General features: G+C 53.0%; 1 protein-coding gene across 1 annotated transcript in view; it reads left to right on the top strand.

Annotated features, from left to right (window-relative positions):
- The window catches only part of LOC140428693 (coiled-coil domain-containing protein 122), a 98,613-nt gene that overhangs the window by 16,986 nt on the left and 63,321 nt on the right, over positions 1-18,306 (top strand). The window contains exons 2-3 of the mRNA XM_072515426.1: positions 2,019-2,417; positions 5,822-5,938. Coding sequence (XP_072371527.1) covers positions 2,019-2,417; positions 5,822-5,938 — 516 coding nt within the window. The remainder of the gene's footprint in view (positions 1-2,018; positions 2,418-5,821; positions 5,939-18,306) is intronic.

Here is an 18,306-nt window from a genome sequence, read left to right as displayed (position 1 = left end):
ACAGTGGTTAGCATAGCTCTCTCACAGCACCAAGGTCCCAAGTGCGATCCCGGCATTGGGTCACTGCCGTGTGGAGTGTGGTGATATGCATCACTGTAAATACACAAGGGGTTAATGTACATACACTACACCGAGCTAGACACTAGAGGGAGCACCAGAGACATCATGATACACAGACATTCAACCAATAAGCCAGTAAGATAGGACACGACCAATGGGCAGTCAAGACACACCCAGAGGTGACACTACCACAGGGGGGCATTACACCAACCCATATAAAAGGACACAGCACACATGCTCAGGCTCTTTCCAGTGAAGACACTTAGTTGGTACAGACCGGGTTGATTGAAACACATCACACCCACCACGTGGATTGTACAAAGAACAAAGAAATGTACAGCACAGGAACAGGCCCTTCGGCCCTCCAAGCCTGTGCCGACCATGCTGCCCGACTAAACTACAATCTTCTACACTTCCTGGGTCCGTATCCCTCTATTCCCATCCTATTCATGTATTTGTCAAGATGCCCCTTAAATGTCACTATCGCCCCTGCTTCCACCACCTCCTCCGGTAGCGAGTTCCAGGCACCCACTACCCTCTGCGTAAAAAACTTGCCTCGTATATCTACTCTAAACCTTGCCCCTCTCACCTTAAACCTATGCCCCCTAGTAATTGACCCCTCTACCCTGGGGAAAAGCCTCTGACTATCCACTCTGTCTATGCCCCTCATAATTTTGTAGACCTCTATCAGGTCTCCCCTCAACCTCCTTCGTTCCAGTGAGAACAAACCGAGTTTATTCAACCGCTCCTCATAGCTAATGCCCTCCATACCAGGCAACATTCTGGTAAATCTCTTCTGCACCCTCTCTAAAGCCTCCACATCCTTCTGGTAGTGTGGCGACCAGAATTGAACACTATACTCCAAGTTGAACACTATACTCCAAGTAGCAGACTGGTTAGTTAGTCTGAGTAGCTATAGCAGGATTAACAGGAGAGTCGAATCCAAGTAGGAGAATTGTTAATAGTTTAATTCTCCGCCTCCACTGGGGAGAATTCCCGAATTCATTGCCCTTCGTGTTGGGTGGAGGTGTTGACTTTGGGTGGGGTGCTCTTTCCAAGAGCCGGTGCAGACTCAATGGGTCGAATGGCCTCCTTCTGCACTGTAAATTCAATGATAATCTATGATTAATCTAGGACAAAGGTTCGGCACAACATCGTGGGCCGAAGGGCCTGTTCTGTGCTGTATTTTTCTATGTTCTATGTTCTAAATGTATTGAAGCTATCTCCAAGTCTGAACCTTCCTTTGTCAGAGTGCACATCAAGGAAGCAGCTTATGCTACGTCAAGAGCATAACAAAACATGAAGTTTGCACATTCTCCCATTGTTTGTGTGGGTTTCGCCCCCACAACCCAAAGATGTGCAGGGTAGGTGGATTGGCCCAGCTAAATTAAGTATGAAAATATACTTTGCTTTAAAAACCTAACATTTCATTGCAACACAGTAATGCTCTGCGTTTAGTTTTCATTGATCATTGTCACCTAGAAACCAGCCTGGCTCATACCAATTGTAACATAAAAATTGCTTTCACTACAATATGTACTTTGAGAGAAAGGTGATAAATGGATTTATTAAACATATGGGACTGTGCCATGGCATAGCGAAGCATAATTTGTATTGCTTTGTGCTGGATCATAACTTTTCACCAAGGTCTGACAATTAATTTTCAAATTCAATTTTTGTTTAATGAATGCATGTCACCAGTAATACAAATTCACTAAATTATGACTTATCCAACTGTTAGATTATGACTTATCTGAGATTTGAAATATGAGACGAAACAACATTAATGGCATTTGTTCACATTATTGTTTATCAATTGCACCAGAGTTAAAGATCTAAATATGTGGCATTACTGCTAGAAATAATGTTACAATCTAAAGTACTGTTTTCTTCATTGGTAACTGAATGAAATAAATGCTCACTTTTCAGTTATAAAATGCAGCAATTTTATTTTACAGGCCCAATTATTTGAACTGGAAAAAGAAAAGAAAACTATTTTACAGGAAATTAGGACAACCGAGAAACAGATTTACCATTTAGAGAATGAATCGGAAAGTCGTCAACAACATTGTGCAGATTTGGAGGCCCAGCTCTGGAGCCTTAATGCAAACAATTTGCAACTAAAGTTTGCTATACAAGAAGAAGAAGAAAAATATTTCAAGTTTCTGGCTGAGTATGATAAATATCGGAAAAAAATGTTGGGTCATAAAGAGTTAACTAATCAGCTGGAAAGTAGAAGCCCAATAGTGATGCAACTTGAAGAGAAAATACTCATGGTCAAAGAATTAAAGGCAAAGAAAGAAGAATTAGCGGCAGATCTTATGAATCCTGAAGGAAATATTATAAAACAAGTACAGGTTTGAAACATTTTCCATACTATTACATAACATGCAATGTTTTTTTTTTGGGGGGGGGTCATCTTACCCTTCATTACTTTGACTTTCATATTACTCTAATGGTGATCACCAATATCTTTGAAGGTTTTAAAAAATTCTTTCATGGGATGGCTGGGCCAGCATTTATTGCCCATCCCTGAGAGCATTTAAGAGTCAACCACATTGTTACGGATTTGGAGTCACATGTAGGCCAGACCAGGTAAGGATGACAGATTAGTGAACCAGATGTTTTTTTACACAGTCGTCTTTAAACTTTTAATTCCAGATTTTTTATTAAATTCAAATTTCACCATCTGCCACGGCAGGATTCAAACCTGGGTCCTCAGAGCATGACTCTGGGTCTCTGAATTACTAGTCTGCGGACAGTACCACTACGCCACTGCCTCCCCTATGAGTTATTTCTTTGAGACCTAGGTAAACCTTCAGTTAATTGACTTGGAACTGAACTGTAAATGCTTTAGCTGCTGGATTTATTTGATCCATAAGATTTCACTCCAGTCTTTGAAAACATCAGAACAACACATCAAACTTCATTTCCAGTTTGAAATATAAAGCCAGTTTATTTTACAAAAGGTGAATAATTTTTTTTGTAAAATATTTTTATTCTCCATTTTCACATTTTCTTCAGAATTATCACCCCACCAACAAGCAGTAAACAGTAACAAATACAAAGTCAATCCCCATATCAACAACAACGATCCCATCCTCCCACCAGCCCAAACAATGCTCCACCTGACAATATAAGCATCAAATAAAACAAACCCTCCCACAGTGGGAAAAACAAAGGAAAAAAAAAAGAAAAAGGAATTAGGAATCGCCTATGGTCACCATTGACCTATAGAGTCCACCCACCCCCCTTCCCCCTAACATTCAATGCCATCCAATCCCCGAAAGAGTACCGTAAATGACACCCATGAATTGTAAACCCCCCCCCCCCCCACTCTCCCCGACTCCTCCCCTCCACTTCCTCTTATAAAACTCCTCCCCCCAACCTCTGTTCCTTCTTCCCAACTTTCCACCCCGGCTAGACTCATCGGAACCTGTTCTGCCAGGCTCCGATGACTGCAGCCCCTCCCCCCACCTCACTCCCGTTCACTGGCCGGCTTAAACCGGCCAGCATGGAGGCCCCCGCCCGGGTCTCTTTCCCCCTTGCCACCCCAGGAAAACCAAGAAATCCTCTTTAGCACACAAACCCCGCATACACACCCAAGCCCCAAAGAACCAACATTGCAAGTGGAAGTCCCATCTCTTCCGTTGTCCAAATATATACAGCGTTGGCTCATTTAGCACATACACCAGTACGCAGTGAAAAAATACAGTTACGTGAGGCTACATCGGTACATGATCATTCTCAATTCAGCCACAGTCCTTCAGCCTTCGCAAACTCCTCCGCTGCTTCCGCCGTCCCAAAATAAAAGTCTTTGGATTTCTCAACTCTAACTCACTCTCAACTTAGCAGGCTATACTATGCCGCACTGCACCTTACTGATGTACAGTGCCTCCTTCACCCGGCTGAAGGCAAACCGTCTCCTCGCCAGCTCCACCGTAAAGTCCTGATATATGTGTACACCAGCTCCAGTCCACTGCACCACCCGCTTCTGCTTTGCCCAGCACAGGACCTTCTCCTTCACACTGTACCTATGAAAACACAGAGTCACTACTCTTGGCGGCTCACTCTCCTTTGGTACAGGCCTCCACGACCACTGAGCCCGATCCAGTTCATATCGGGAGGGATCATCCCCCTCCCCCAATAGCTTCGCCGACATCGTGGCAAAATACTCAGTCGGCCTCGGGCCTTCCACTCCCTCGGGCAGACCCACAATCCTCAGATTCTGTCGCCTGGATCTGTTTTCCAAGTCATCCATTTTGACTCGCAGACTCTTGTTGACCCCTATCACCTTCCGCATCTCCTTCCCCATCGAGGTAAGTTGATCACTGTGCTGCAATAATGTCTCTTCCATTTCCTTCAGCGCCTCACCTTGCTCCCGCACCTCCGCCAGTGCGCTCAATACCACCGCCCTCACCGGGGCAATCGCCTCCTCCACCAGCACTTTCAATACCGCCCCCACCTCCTTCCTCATCGCCTCCATGTGTTTTGTGAACTGCCTTTCGAGTTCCACGGCCACCACCTTAGTAATTTCTTCAGCCGTGGGCAATGCGGCCTCCCCTGGTGCCCCAGCCTCCACTTTTCTTGCCGTGCCCGGTGCCATTTCCACTCCCCGACGGACTTTCAGCCGCTTTTTTCACGGCCGTTCTTTTACTTATTTTCGACATTTCCCTTCACTGTGCCTTCTCCCTGCTTTTGCCGCCTCCGCTGCCCCTGGGACCGGGCGTTGAACCCCGAAAATGCCGTCCCCAAAAGGGAGCCCTCCAATGTGCGCCTGCCTCCCGCCCGCCGTCACCGGAAGTCCACAAAAGATTAATAATAATCACATAAATAACAGTTAGATAATCTATCTATACATATCCACCTAGCTCCTTCAGTGAATAACATGATAAAATAATTGTGGTGGTAATTTAAACTACCTACCTGGTAGAAACCGAATGGGTAGACAGTTAAAATCACCCAAGTTACTTATCCATCTTGCAGCTGGAAGCTTACCTATGCTGTTTAACCTACTCACTGGACAGGCAGTGGAAATAATCACCCAAAATGAACATGTGTTTTTTAATCTGTGCGTTTAAATTGTGCTGTTAGGCCCGATAAAATTTTCAAAAATGACCTGAGGGATCAGTAGCATTGTATTTCTCACCAGGCCAAACCAGCACAGAAGTGAATCACAGCCAGCCTGCCCCAAGATGCTCCAAAATAAATTTCTGGCCACCCTCCCGCCCTGTCACAATCTTCACAACAACCTATATTTATGTATCACATTTAATATACCAAAACACCCTGAGTAGCTTCATAGGGGTGTTATCAAACAAAATGTGGTGCAGATTCTCTTAATGAGATATTTGGAGAGATGAACAAAAGCTTGGTCAAAGGGTTAAGTTTTATGGAGCATTTTAAAGGAAGAAAGACATAGAGGTTTAGAGGGGCAATTCCAGAGCTTAGGGCCTTGGCAACTGAAGCCATGACCTCCAATGGTGCAGCAATTAAAATCAGGGATGATCATGAGGCCAGAATTGGAGGAGTGCAGGCCACACAAGAAGTGAATGGCCCAGAAAAGCAGAGTTGGGCAGTGCAACGGCTATGAATTTCATATCCATTGTGCGAATAATTGAAGATTGAGATTTTTCTGTGTTTATAAATTAATTTTCCTTCACTGCAGAAGAAAATCAAATTTAGATACTTTGTTCAGAATTTTCTCGACCATTCTTTTTGTTACTGAAAGTAATTAAAATAATTTTTATTGATAAAACAGGGAGAAATTACAGAATTGAAGACCAAAATTTCTGAAATAAGAGAAGCGATTAATGAAAAATCAGTTCTTTTGATCAAGGAAGAAGAGCGTCATGTTCAACTTAGAAAAGAAATAGAGGTAAATTGAGGTGCAATTAATCTAAATTTATAGGATTGGTATTAGTTCACAGTGACAGGTGGAAGAGAGTCAGCAGTGGGGCTAAAGGTTTAAAATAGTGAAATCTGACATCCAACCTACTGTGAAAGTGCCAGCCACCATTTTTACAGCAAACGGTTGCATGATGTGGCTGCGTCCCCCTCTGGACAACCAGGATACATCACTGTGGTGGTATGTATTAAGGGTAATACGGTACACCATGAATGCCGAAGAGCCATTGGAGGACTGCTGCTGGATTCCGATTGGATCTGCCGCCTACTGGGCTCCACCCAGATAGGCGGGGTATAAGAACCTGGGTTAATCCCTGCAGCTGCATTCTGTGACTGAGCTGCCGGGGAACGAGACTGAACAAGTCTGCTCAATAAAGCCTCGATTGAAGTTCTTTACGTCTCGCCTCGTGTGTGATCGATGGTGCTACAATTTATTGAGCAGACTTAAAAAGGAATATGGAGCTCCGGATCGCCCCGGAGTGCCTGCGAATCGGCCCCCAAGCAGCTAACGCAACGTCGGCGTTTAAGTACTGGCTGGCGTGCTTTGAGGGATACCTCCAAACGGCCCCTGGCAGACCAACAGAAGACCAGACGATGCAGGTCCTGCATTCCAGGGTGAGTCCCGAAATCTACTCACTCATCGAGGACGCGGAAGAATTCCCAGCGGCGCTCAACTTGCTGAAGGAGATCTACATTAAGCCCGTCAACCAGGTCTACGCACGCTACCAGCTCGCGACGAGACGACAAATCCCCGGGGAATCGCTAGACGATTTCTTTAATGCTCTAACGATCCTGGGACGAAACTGCAACTGCCCAGCGGTTACGGCGAACGAACATACGGACCTCCTGATCAGAGACGCTTACGTAGCAGGTTTGGCATCGTCGCAAATTCGGCAGAGACTTTTAGAGAGACTTCTCTCGGACTCACAGAGGTACGGGCCCTTGCAGCCTCCCTCGACGTGGCCTCCCAAAACGCCCGCGCCTTTGCCCCCGACCGCGCTGCAGCCCCTTGGGCTCCGTGGACCCCCGCCGCGACCGACCCCCCAGCAACCCCCACCCCTCCGCAGGTGTGCGCAGCCAGAATCCCAAACCACCCGGGGGGGGCCCTGCTGCTATTTTTGCGGGCAGCCAAAACACCCCCGCCAGCGCTGCCCGGCCCGCTCGGCCACCTGCAAAAGCTGCGGTAAAAAGGGGCACTACGCAGCGGTGTGCCAGTCCCGTGGGGTCGCCGCTATCTCCGGGTAACAAATGGGACCACGGGCTCAACCCCCCCAGCGACCCACGGGCGGCCAACGGGTGCCGCCATTTTGGACCCCGGACACCACGAGGGGGGGACGGGCGCCGCCATCTTCCTACCCATGGACCGCGTGCGATCCATGGGAGCGGCCATTTTGTCCACCCCCGGCGGCGTGCGACTCATGGGAGTGGCCATTTTGTCCACCCCCGACCGCGTGCGATCCATGGACGCCGCCATCTTGGCTGACAGGCAAGGACCCCAGCGTTGACGGCTCCACACTGCCTGAAGACAACGATCTGATACACCAACCACGTTTGGCATCGGTGACCCTCGACCAGTCGCGGCCCCGGACGCTCCAGACGACAACGACAAAGGTGCTGGTGAACGGGCACGAGATGCCGTGTTTGATCGACTCGGGGAGCACGGAGAGTTTTATTCACCCGGACACGGTAAGACGCTGTTCCCTTGTAATTCGGCCAAGCACCCAAAAAGTTTTCCTGGCGGCGGGGTCCCACTCCGTTGAAATCAAAGGGTTCTGCATCGCAAACCTAACGGTGCAGTGGAGAGATTTCAAAAATTACCAGCTGTATGTCCTTCCCCACCTCTGCGCTCCCACCCTCCTGGGGTTGGACTTCCAATGCAACCTCCAGAGCTTAACATTCAAATTTGGTGGCCTTATACCCCCACTGACTATCTGCGGCCTCGCGACACTCAAGGTCGAACCGCCCTCCCTGTTTGCGAACCTCACCCCGGATTGCAAACCCGTCGCCACTAGAAGCAGACGGTACAGCACCCAGGACGGACGTTTATCAGGTCCGAAGTCCAGCGGCTGCTGAAGGAAGGCATAATCCAGGCCAGCAATAGTCCCTGGAGAGCCCAGGTGGTAGTAGTGAAGACAGGGGAGAAGCAAAGGATGGTCGTAGACTACAGTCAGACCATCAACAGGTACACGCAGCTAGATGCGTACCCTCTTCCCCGCATATCCGACATGGTCAATCGGATTGCACAGTATAAGGTCTTCTCCACCGTGGACCTTAAGTCCGCCTACCACCAGCTCCCCATTCACTCCGGTGACCGCAAGTACACTGCCTTCGAAGCAGACAGGCGGCTATACCACTTCTTAAGGGTTCCATTTGGCGTCACGAACGGAGTCTCGGTCTTCCAACGGGAGATGGACCGAATGGTCGACCAGCACGGTTTACGGGCCACGTTCCCATACCTCGACAACGTCACCATCTGCGGCCACGACCAGCAGGACCACGACGCCAACCTCCACAAATTCCTCCAGACCGCTAACGCCCTCAACCTCACCTGCACCGACCGTCTAGCCATCCTTGGCTACGTAGTGCGTAATGGAGTGATAGGCCCCGACCCCGAACACATGCGCCCCCTCATGGAGTTCCCTCTCCCCCACTGTGCCAAAGCCCTGAAACGCTGCCTGGGCTTCTTTTCTTATTACGCCCAGTGGGTCCCCCAGTACGCAGACAAGGCCCGCCCACTAATCCAGTCCACTACTTTTCCCCTGTCGACAGAGGCCCGCCAGGCCTTCAGCCGCATCAAAGCGGATATCGCAAAGGCCACGATGCACGCCATCGACGAGTCCCTCCCCTTCCAAGTCGAGAGCGACGCGTCCGACGTAGCTCTGGCGGCCACGCTCAACCAAGCGGGCAGACCCGTGGCCTTCTTCTCCCGGACCCTACACGCTTCAGAAATTCGCCACTCCTCAGTAGAAAAGGAGGCTCAAGCCATAGTGGAAGTTGTGCGACATTGGAGGCATTACCTGGCCGGTAGGAGATTCACTCTCCTCACTGACCAACGGGCGGTAGCCTTCATGTTCGATAGTGCACAGCGGGGCAAGATAAAAAACGACAAGATCCTGCGGTGGAGGATCGAACTCTCCACCTACAATTATGAGATCTTGTACCGTCCCGGAAAGCTGAACGAGCCGTCCGATGCCCTATCTCGCGGCACTTGTGCCAACGCACAAGTGGACCTTCTCCAAGCCCTCCACGAGGACCTCTGCCACCCGGGCGTCACTCGTTTCTACCACTTCATAAAGGCCCGCAACCTCCCTTACTCCATCGAGGACGTCCGAACAGTCACCAGGAACTGCCAAATCTCCGCAGAATGCAAACCGCATTTTTTCAGGCCAGATAGAGCGCACCTGATAAAGGCTTCCCGTCCCTTTGAACGCCTCAGTTTGGACTTCAAAGGCCCCCTCCCCTCCACCGATCGCAACACGTACTTTCTTAACGTCGTTGACGAATACTCCCGCTTCCCCTTCGCCGTCCCCTGCCCCGACATGACCGCGGCCACGGTCATTAAAGCCCTCGGCACCATCTTTGCCCTGTTCGGTTTCCCCGCCTACATCCATAGCGACAGGGGGTCCTCCTCCATGAGTGACGAGCTGCGTCAATTCCTGCTCAGTAAGGGCATAGCCTCGAGCAGGACGACCAGCTACAACCCCCGGGGGAACGGGCAGGTAGAGAGGGGGAACAGAACGGTCTGGAAGACCGTCCTACTGGCCCTACGGTCTAGGAGTCTCCCAACCTCCCGCTGGTAGGAAGTACTCCCGGATGCCCTTCATTCTATCCGGTCCCTGCTGTGTACCACCACTAACCAAACACCTCACGAGCGCCTCCTTGTCTTCTCTAGGAGGTCCGCTTCTGGAACGTCACTTCCGACTGGCTGGCAGCCCCGGGACCCATCCTGCTCCGGAAACATGTGCGGGCGCACAAATCAGACCCACTGGTGGAAAAGGTACATCTACTCCACCCAAACCCGCAGTACGCCTACGTGGCGTACCCAGACGGCCAACAGGACATGGTCTCTCTGCGGGACTTGGCGCCCGCCGGAGCTCCCCAACCCTCCCCCCCCAACACAAATCACCTCCCCCTCACTCCCGCCGGTGCACCCCACAGCCACCCCCTTCCCGGGGGGATCCGTTCTCCTCCCAGGCCCATCCAGGGGTGAGGAAACAGAGGGGGACAGCGCGATGCTCCCAGAGTCGACCGGACCCGAGCCAGCACCACCACCACCACCCGGGCTGAGACGATCGGAAAGGGCGACCAGAGCAACATCTCGACTCATCGAATCGACTTAAGATGTATATAATTCAGTGGCCCAGTAAAGCGGCATTGTTGTAAATAGTTAACGCTGCAAATCGGGTAAAATGTGAATAATTCGGTGGCCCAGTAAAAGCGGCATGATTGTATATAGTTCAATGGTTAAGGTACTGACCCTGTAAACCCCTACCACCATACCACCCACCACCCCGCCGGGTTCTTTTTTAACAAGGGGAGAATGTGGTGGTATGTATTAAGGGTAATACGGTACACCATGAATGCCGAGGAGCCATTGGAGGACTGCTGCTGGATCCCGATTGGATCCGCCGCTTACTGGGCTCCACCCAGATAGGCGGGGTATAAGAACCTGGGTTAATCCCCGCAGCTGCATTCTGTGACTGAGCTGCTGGGGAACGAGTCTGAACAAGTCTGCTCAATAAAGCCTCGATTGAAGTTCTTTACGTCTCGCCTCGTGTGTGATCGATGGTGCTACAATCACCATGACATTTAAGTATAGCCACATGCAGTTGGAAGCTTGATTTTAGTTTAAATGTAACGAAATAGCTAAATGGAGACAGGAGCAGCCAAATCAAACAGATAAATGTTTTTCCAGCACTACCCCCCTCACACAAACCTGCCGCTGTGAGCATCTAACTCCAAAGCTCCAATATTTTTCAATCGCTAAGATCCCCATTTTTCTTCACCTGCATCCTTCGGCTGCTTGCTTATTTGCCAGAAAATGGCTAGGCCAAGGGCAGATTTACAATGAAATACACAACGTATAGGCACAGGCCCCTAAATGACAGGCAGTAAATGATGAGTGAGTCTCTGACAGCCAATCAGGGACAGAATTACTCTGCAATCTCCTCCAGAATTTACATGTCAATTGATATGCCATCAATGAACACACGACGAGTGGTGAACATAACTGAGGCTTTAATAAACTAAACAGAAAGCCTCCTGGCCTCAAATCCCAAATTGAGGCAGCCGCGGAGACTAGCCACCTTTATACCGAGCCCGAAGGAGGCAGAGCCAGAAGGCAGTAGTTTACCACATTACATATAATACAGTGGCACTTTACCACAATACATATAGAACATACAGTGCAGAAGGAGGCCATTCGGCCCATCGAGTCTGCACCGACTCACTTAAACCCTCACTTCCCCCTATCCCCGTAACCCAATAACCCCTCCTAACCTTTTTGGCCACTAAGGGCAATTTATCATGGCCAATCCACCTAACCTGCACGCCTTTGAACTGTGGGAGGAAACCGGAGCACCCGGAGGAAACCCACGCAGACACGGGGAGAACGTGCAGACTTCACACAGACAGTGACCCAGCGGGGAATCGAACCTGGGACACTGCCGCTGTGAAGCCACAGTGCTATCCACTTGTGCTACCGTGCTGCCCCAACATATATACTACAGTGGTTCGGACCCAGCAGGGACAAGCCCAGGCATGTAACAGTACAACAATACAATACAGTGGTTTACCACATTCCCCCCCTGTTTAAAAAAAAGAGTCCAGCGGGGGTGAAGTGGACTTAAAGATCAGGGGCGAACTTCTCCCCAAACGGCGCGATGTCCGCCGACTGGCGCCCAAAACGGCGCCAATCAGGCGGGCATCCCGCCGCCCCAAAGGTGCGGAATGCTCCACATCTTTGGGGGCCGAGCCCCAACATTGAGGGGGCTAGGCCGACGCCGGAGGGATTTCCGCCCCGCCAACTGGTGGAAACGGCCTTTGTTGCCCCGCCAGCTGGCGCGGAAATGACATGTCGGGGCGGCGCATGCGCGGGAGCGTCAGCGGCCGCTGATAGTTTCCCGCGCATGCGCAATGGGGAGAGTCTCTTCCGCCTCCGCCATGGTGGAGACCGTTGCGGAGGCGGAAGGGAAAGAGTGCCCCCACAGCACAGGCCCGCCCGCAGATCGGTGGGCCCCGATCGCGGGCCAGGCCACCGTGGGGGCACCCCCCGGGGTCAGATCGCCCCCTGCCCCCCCCCCCCCAGGACCCCGGAGCCCGCCCACGCCGCCTTGTCCCGCCGGTAAATAGGTACTTTAATTTATGCCGGCGGGACAGGCAACTTATCCGGCCCGATTCCCGCCCCCGCCGAATATCCGGTACCGGAGACTTCGGCAACCGGCGGGGGCGGGATTCATGGCGGCCAACGGCCATTCTCCGACCCGCTGGGTGTCCTCCATTCAGCAGCCATTCCGCCAGCTGCTGTGGGAGGCCAAACATCTTAGAGCAATAAAGCGTCAGTTGTATCCAACTCTAGTCTTTGGTCAATTGATCGTGCATCAATTTATTGCTCTCAGATTTTCTAATAGATGGACCTCCGTATCAAGCCAGATCGCCTGCAGCTGGATCCACAATCAAGCAACACCAAAAAGGACTTTTTTCACTGGCTAGCTTGCTTCGAGGCGTACTTCAACTCAGCGACCACCCCTGTTCCGAAGGCTCAGAAGATACAGATCCTGTACTGAAGGTTGAGCTCCAACATGTTTCCGCTGAGCCAGGACGCCCCGAACTACGCCGACGTTCGTTACGGGGATTGGGTCGGACCTCATATGCCAAAGACTGTTAGAAGGGGCCACGCTCGATCGAGCTGAGACAAAGAAGCTCGCGCTCTCGCTGATGGTTGTCTTGCGCAACAGTCAGGCCTAACCCCCCCCAGCCGCGCGGCCCACACTCCTACGTATCGTGGACCCCACAGACGGCCGCCCCAGGGGCAGCCTTACCCAGCCAGTATGCCTGCGCCACGCGCCAGCCCGCGCACCCCAGGGGTCCCCTATGTTACTTCTGCGGCCAGCAGAAACACCCTTGCCAACGCTGCCCGGCCCGCGCGGCCCTTAGCAAGGCTTGCGGCAAAAGGGACACTTTGCCACGGTGTGTCAGGCCCGCGCAGTCGCCGCTATCGCCCCCAACCCCCTAGTCTACACACAATGGGTGCCGCCATCTTCATCTCCCCGGACCACGCGCGGCCAGTGGGCGCCGCCATCTTCTCCCCCTCAGTCCACGTGCGGCCCATGGGCGCCGCCACCTTGTCCATCCCCCGCAACGTGTGGCCCATGGGTGCCGCCATTTTGTCCCCCACAGGATCTTCAGGTGCCGCCATCTTGTCTCCCCCACGGGGCATGGACACGGACAGAATTCCAGGACCTGGGCCCCCCAGGCTCCCATCATCCGACGCCAGCGACGACCGACCACGACTCTCCTCAGTGACGATCGACCAGTCTCATCCGCACAACCTGGCCACCGGTGACCTCATGCCTGCTGGACTCTGGGAGCACCGAAAGCTTCATACACCCGGATACAGTAAGGCGCTGCTCCCTCCCGGTTCACCCAACCAACAAAAGAATCTCCCTGGCCTCCGGATCCCATTCCGTCGCGATCTGGGGGTACTGTATGGTCACACTCACGGTCCAGGGCGTCGAATTCAGCGGCTCCTGCCTCTACATCCTCCCTAACCTCTGCGCTGCTCTACTACTAGGCCTGGACTTCCAATGCAATCTCCAGAGCCTAACCCTCAAATTCGGCGGGCCCCTACCACCCCTCACTGTGTGCGGCCTCGCTACCCTAAAGGTTAATCCGCCTTCTCTGTTCGCAAATCTAACCCCGGATTGCAAAGCCGTCGCCACCAGGAGCAGACGGTACAGCACCCAGGACAGGACCTTCATCAGGTCCGAGGTCCAGCGGCTGCTTTGGGAAGGCATCATCGAGGCCAGCAACAGCCCCTGAAGAGCCCAAGTGGTAGTCGTTAAAACTGGGGAGAAACACAGAATGGTCATGGACTACAGCCAGACCATCAATCGGTACACGCAGCTCGACGCATACCCCCTCCCACGCATATCTGATATGGTCAATCAGATTGCACAGTAACTGGTCTTCTCAACGGTAGACCTCAAATCCGCCTACCACCAGCTCCCCATTCGTAAATCGGACCATCCATACACTGCTTTCGAGGTGGACTGTCGTCTCTATCACTTCGTCAGGGTCTTCCCAAGGGAGATGGACCGAATGGTCGACCGGTATGGTTTGCGGGCCACCTTCCGTACCTAGACAACGTCACTATCTGCGGCCATGACCAGCAGGACCACGATGCCAACCGTGCCAAATTTCTCCACACCGTCACTCTCCTCAACCTCACCTACAACAAGGAGAAGTGCGTGTTTAGCACGAGCGGCTTAGCCATACTTGGCTATGTGGTCCAGAACAGAGTTCTGGGGCCCGATCCCGACCGCATGCACCTCCTCATGGAGCTCCCCCTTCCTCACTGCCCCAAGGCCCTCAAACACTGCCTAGGGTTCTTCTCATACTACGCCCAGTGGGTCCCAAACTATGCGGACAAGGCCCGCCCAGTCATACAGTCCACACACTTTCCCCTGGCGGCTGAGGCACAACAGAGCCTGTATCAGAGCCGATATCGCCAAGGCCGGAATGCACGCAGTAGACGAGACACTGCCCTTTCAAGTTGAGAGCGACACATCGGACGTCGCCCAAGCCGCCATCCTCAATCAGGCAGGCAGACATGTGGCATTCTTCTCCCGCACACTTCATGCCTCAGAAATTCGGCACTCATCCGTCGGAAAAGAGGCCCAAGCTATTGTTGAGGCTCTGCGGCATTGGAGGCATTACCTGGCCGGCAGGAGATTCACCCTCCTCACTTACCAACGGTCGGTAACCTTCATGTTCAATAACATAGAGCGGGGCAAGATCAAAAACGATAAAATCGTGAGGTGGAGGATCGAGCTCTCCACCTATAATTATGAGATTTTGTATCGCCCCGGCAAACTCAACGAGCCCCCAGACACCCTATCCCGAGGTACATGTGCCAGCACACAAGTAGACCTACTCCGGGCCCTGCACGGCAGCCTTTGTCACCCGGGAGTCACACGGTTGTACCATTTTGTCAAGGCTCGCAATCTGCCCTAGTCCGTCGAGGAAGTACGGACAATCGCCAGGGACTGCCAGGTCTGTGCGGAGTGCAAGCCGCACTTCTACCGGCCGGACCGTGCACGCCTGGTGAAGGTCTCCCGTCCCTTTGAACACCTCAACGTGGATTTCAAAGGGCCCCTCCCCTCCACCGACCGAAACACGTATATTCTCAGTGAGGTCGATGAGTACTCCAGATTCCCCTTCGCCATCCCATGCCCCGATATGATGTCTGCCACCGTCATCAAAGCCCTAAACACTATCTTCGCTGTGTTCGGTTTCCCCGCCTACATCCACAGTGACAGGGGATCCTCATTCATCAGCGATGAGCTGCGTCAGTTCCTGCTCAGCAGGGGTATCGCCTCCAGCAGCACGACCAGCTATAACCCCCGGGGAAACGGGCAGGTAGAGAGGGAGAACGGGACGGTATGGAGGGCCGTCCAACTGGCCTTCCGGTCCAAGAACCTCCCAGCCTCTCGCTAGCAGGAGGTCCTCCCTGATGCATTCCACTCCATTCGGTCACTGCTGTGCACCGCCACTAACACACCCCATGAACGTCTTTCTGCCTTCCCCAGGAAGTCCACATCCGGGGTGTCGCTCCCGACTTGGCTCACAGCTCCAGGGCCAGTCCTGCTCTGTAGGCACGTCCAACTCCACAAGGCGGACCCAGTATGGCTACGTGGCGTACCCCGACGACCGCCAGGATACTGTCTCCCTCAGGGACCTGGCACCAGCAGGTTCCACACACACACTCACCCCTCCGGCCCGGCGCCACCCTCCCCTCCCCCGGCGCTCCCAGCCTTAACCCCACCAGGACCATCCGTCCTTCCCCTGCCCACGCCCGAGGATGAAGGGGATTTTGGCAAGCTCCCGGAGTCACCAAACATCGGGCCAGCTTTGACAGCGCCGCCACCACTATGTTACTCCCAGCGGAACATCAAGGCACCGGACCGGTTAAACCTCTAACTGGTCCACCGGACTTCAAAAGACATTTTTATTCTGCTCAAATACTGGAAATATAGATTCATTGCTGTATATAGTTCTCCACCATCCCCACCGGACTCAATTTTAACAGGGGGAGAATGTGGTAAACCACTGTTACACCTTTATTAGGTGATGTAAGGTAGGATCTGTTCTACAGGTTCGCCGGTAGTCCCTGCTTGCTGGCTCCACCCAGTAGGCGGAGTATAAATATGCATGTCCTCCATTCAGCAGCCATTTCGCCAGCTGCTGTGGGAGGCCACACATCTTAGAGCAATAAAGCCTCAGTTGTATCCAACTCTAGTCTTTGTTCAATTGATCGTGCATCACCGTGATCGCCTCAGACCCGGCTGTGGTGTGAGCACCTGTGTCGAGACCTGCGCGTCCGGGAGCATGTCGACCCCTTCTTCATCCAGTAGTTGAGTCGGTGGAGGGTGGGGCGGTGTGTTGGCAGGGGTGGTGGTGATGGCCGCCGGTAGGCCTGCGGGTGCCAGACCGTGAAGTAGCTGGGTAGTGGTGGAGGGAGACGGGTAGGATCGGGGGTGGTGGTGATGGTCGCTGTGGACCCTGCAGGCGGCAAATCCCGGAGGGAGACTATGTCCTGTCGCCTGTCATGATGTGCCACGTCGGCATATTGTGGATTGGCATGGAGGAGCATGACCTTCTCGACGAGGGGGTTTGATTTATGGCTCCTCGCATACTTCCGGAGGGGGTGGGCCCTGGGACTGCCAGCCAGGACGGAGCGAGACGCCAGAGTTGGACTTCCTGGGGAAGGCAAACATACGCTCGTGAGGGGTCTCGTTAGTGGCAGTACACAGGAGCGACCGGATGGAGTGGAGCGCATCAGAGAAGACCTCCTGCCAGCAGGAGACTGGGAGACCTCTAGACCATAGGGCCAGGAGGACGGCCTCCCAGAGCGTCGCATTCTCCCTCTCCACCTATCCGTTGCCCCGGGGGTTGTAGCTGGTCGTCCTGCTGGAGGCGATGCCCTTGCTGAGCAGAAACTGATGCAACTCGTCGCTCATGGCTCCTCCATTTGCGGAGCAGGCTAGAGGGGCCAGATGGCCTACTCCTGCTCCTAGTTCTTATGTTCTTATGAAGGAGGAACCCCGATCACTATGGATGTAGATGGGGAACCCGAACAAGGTGAAATGACTGTGCAGGGCCTTGATGACAGTGGCAGAGGTAATGTCAGGGCATGGGATGGCAAAGGGGAATCTTGAGTATTTGCCAACAATGTTGAGGAAGTACACGTTACGGTCAGTGGCGGGGAGGGGCCCTTTGAAATCGATGCTGAGGCGCTCAAAGGGGTGAGAGGCCTTTACCAGGTGTGCTCTGGCCGATAGAAGTGCGGTTTGCACTCCGTGCAGACCTGGCAGTCCCTGGTCACGGTCCTGACCTCCTCGATGGAGTAAGGCAGATTGCGAGCCTTGATTAAGTGAAAAAAACGGGTGACCCCCGGGTGACAGGTCATTGTGGAGGGCCCGGAGTCGTTCTACTTGTGCGCTGGCACATGTGCCGTGGGATAGGGCATCTGGGGGCTCATTGAGCTTCCCAAGTCGATACAAGATATCGTAGTTGGAGGTGGGGAGCTCGATCCTCCACCTCAGAATCTTGTCATTCTTGATTTTGCCTGGCTGTGTATTGTTAAACATGAAGGCAACCGACCGTTGGTCAGTGAGGAGAGTGAATCGCCTGTCGGCCAGGTAATGCCTCCAATGTCGCACAGCTTCTACAATGGCTCGGGCTTCCTTTTCGACGGAGGAGTGTCGAATTTCGGAGGCATGGAGGGTACGGGAGAAGAAAGCCACGGGCCTGCCCGCCTGGTTGAGGGTAGCGGCCAGAGCAAAGTCCGACGCATCGCTCTCCACCTGGAACGGAAGGGACTCGTCCACAGCGTGCATCGTGGCTTTGGCAATATCTGCCTTGATGCGGTTGAAGGCCAGACGGGCCTCAGCCGTCAGGGGAAAAATGGTGGATTTAATAAGTGGTCCGCATAATTGGGGACCCACTGGGCAGAACCCCAGGCATCTCTTCAGGGCCTTGGGGCAGTGGGGGAGGGGGAGTTCAAGGAAGGGGCGCATGCGGTCGGGGTCGGGCCCCAGGACTCCGTTTTCCACAACC

The sequence above is a fragment of the Scyliorhinus torazame genome, chromosome 8 (assembly GCF_047496885.1).
Source record: "Scyliorhinus torazame isolate Kashiwa2021f chromosome 8, sScyTor2.1, whole genome shotgun sequence".
Taxonomy (NCBI): Eukaryota; Metazoa; Chordata; class Chondrichthyes; order Carcharhiniformes; family Scyliorhinidae; genus Scyliorhinus; species Scyliorhinus torazame.
The sequence above is the reverse complement of the archived record's forward strand: the minus strand, read 5'-3'. Positions and strand labels throughout refer to the sequence as shown.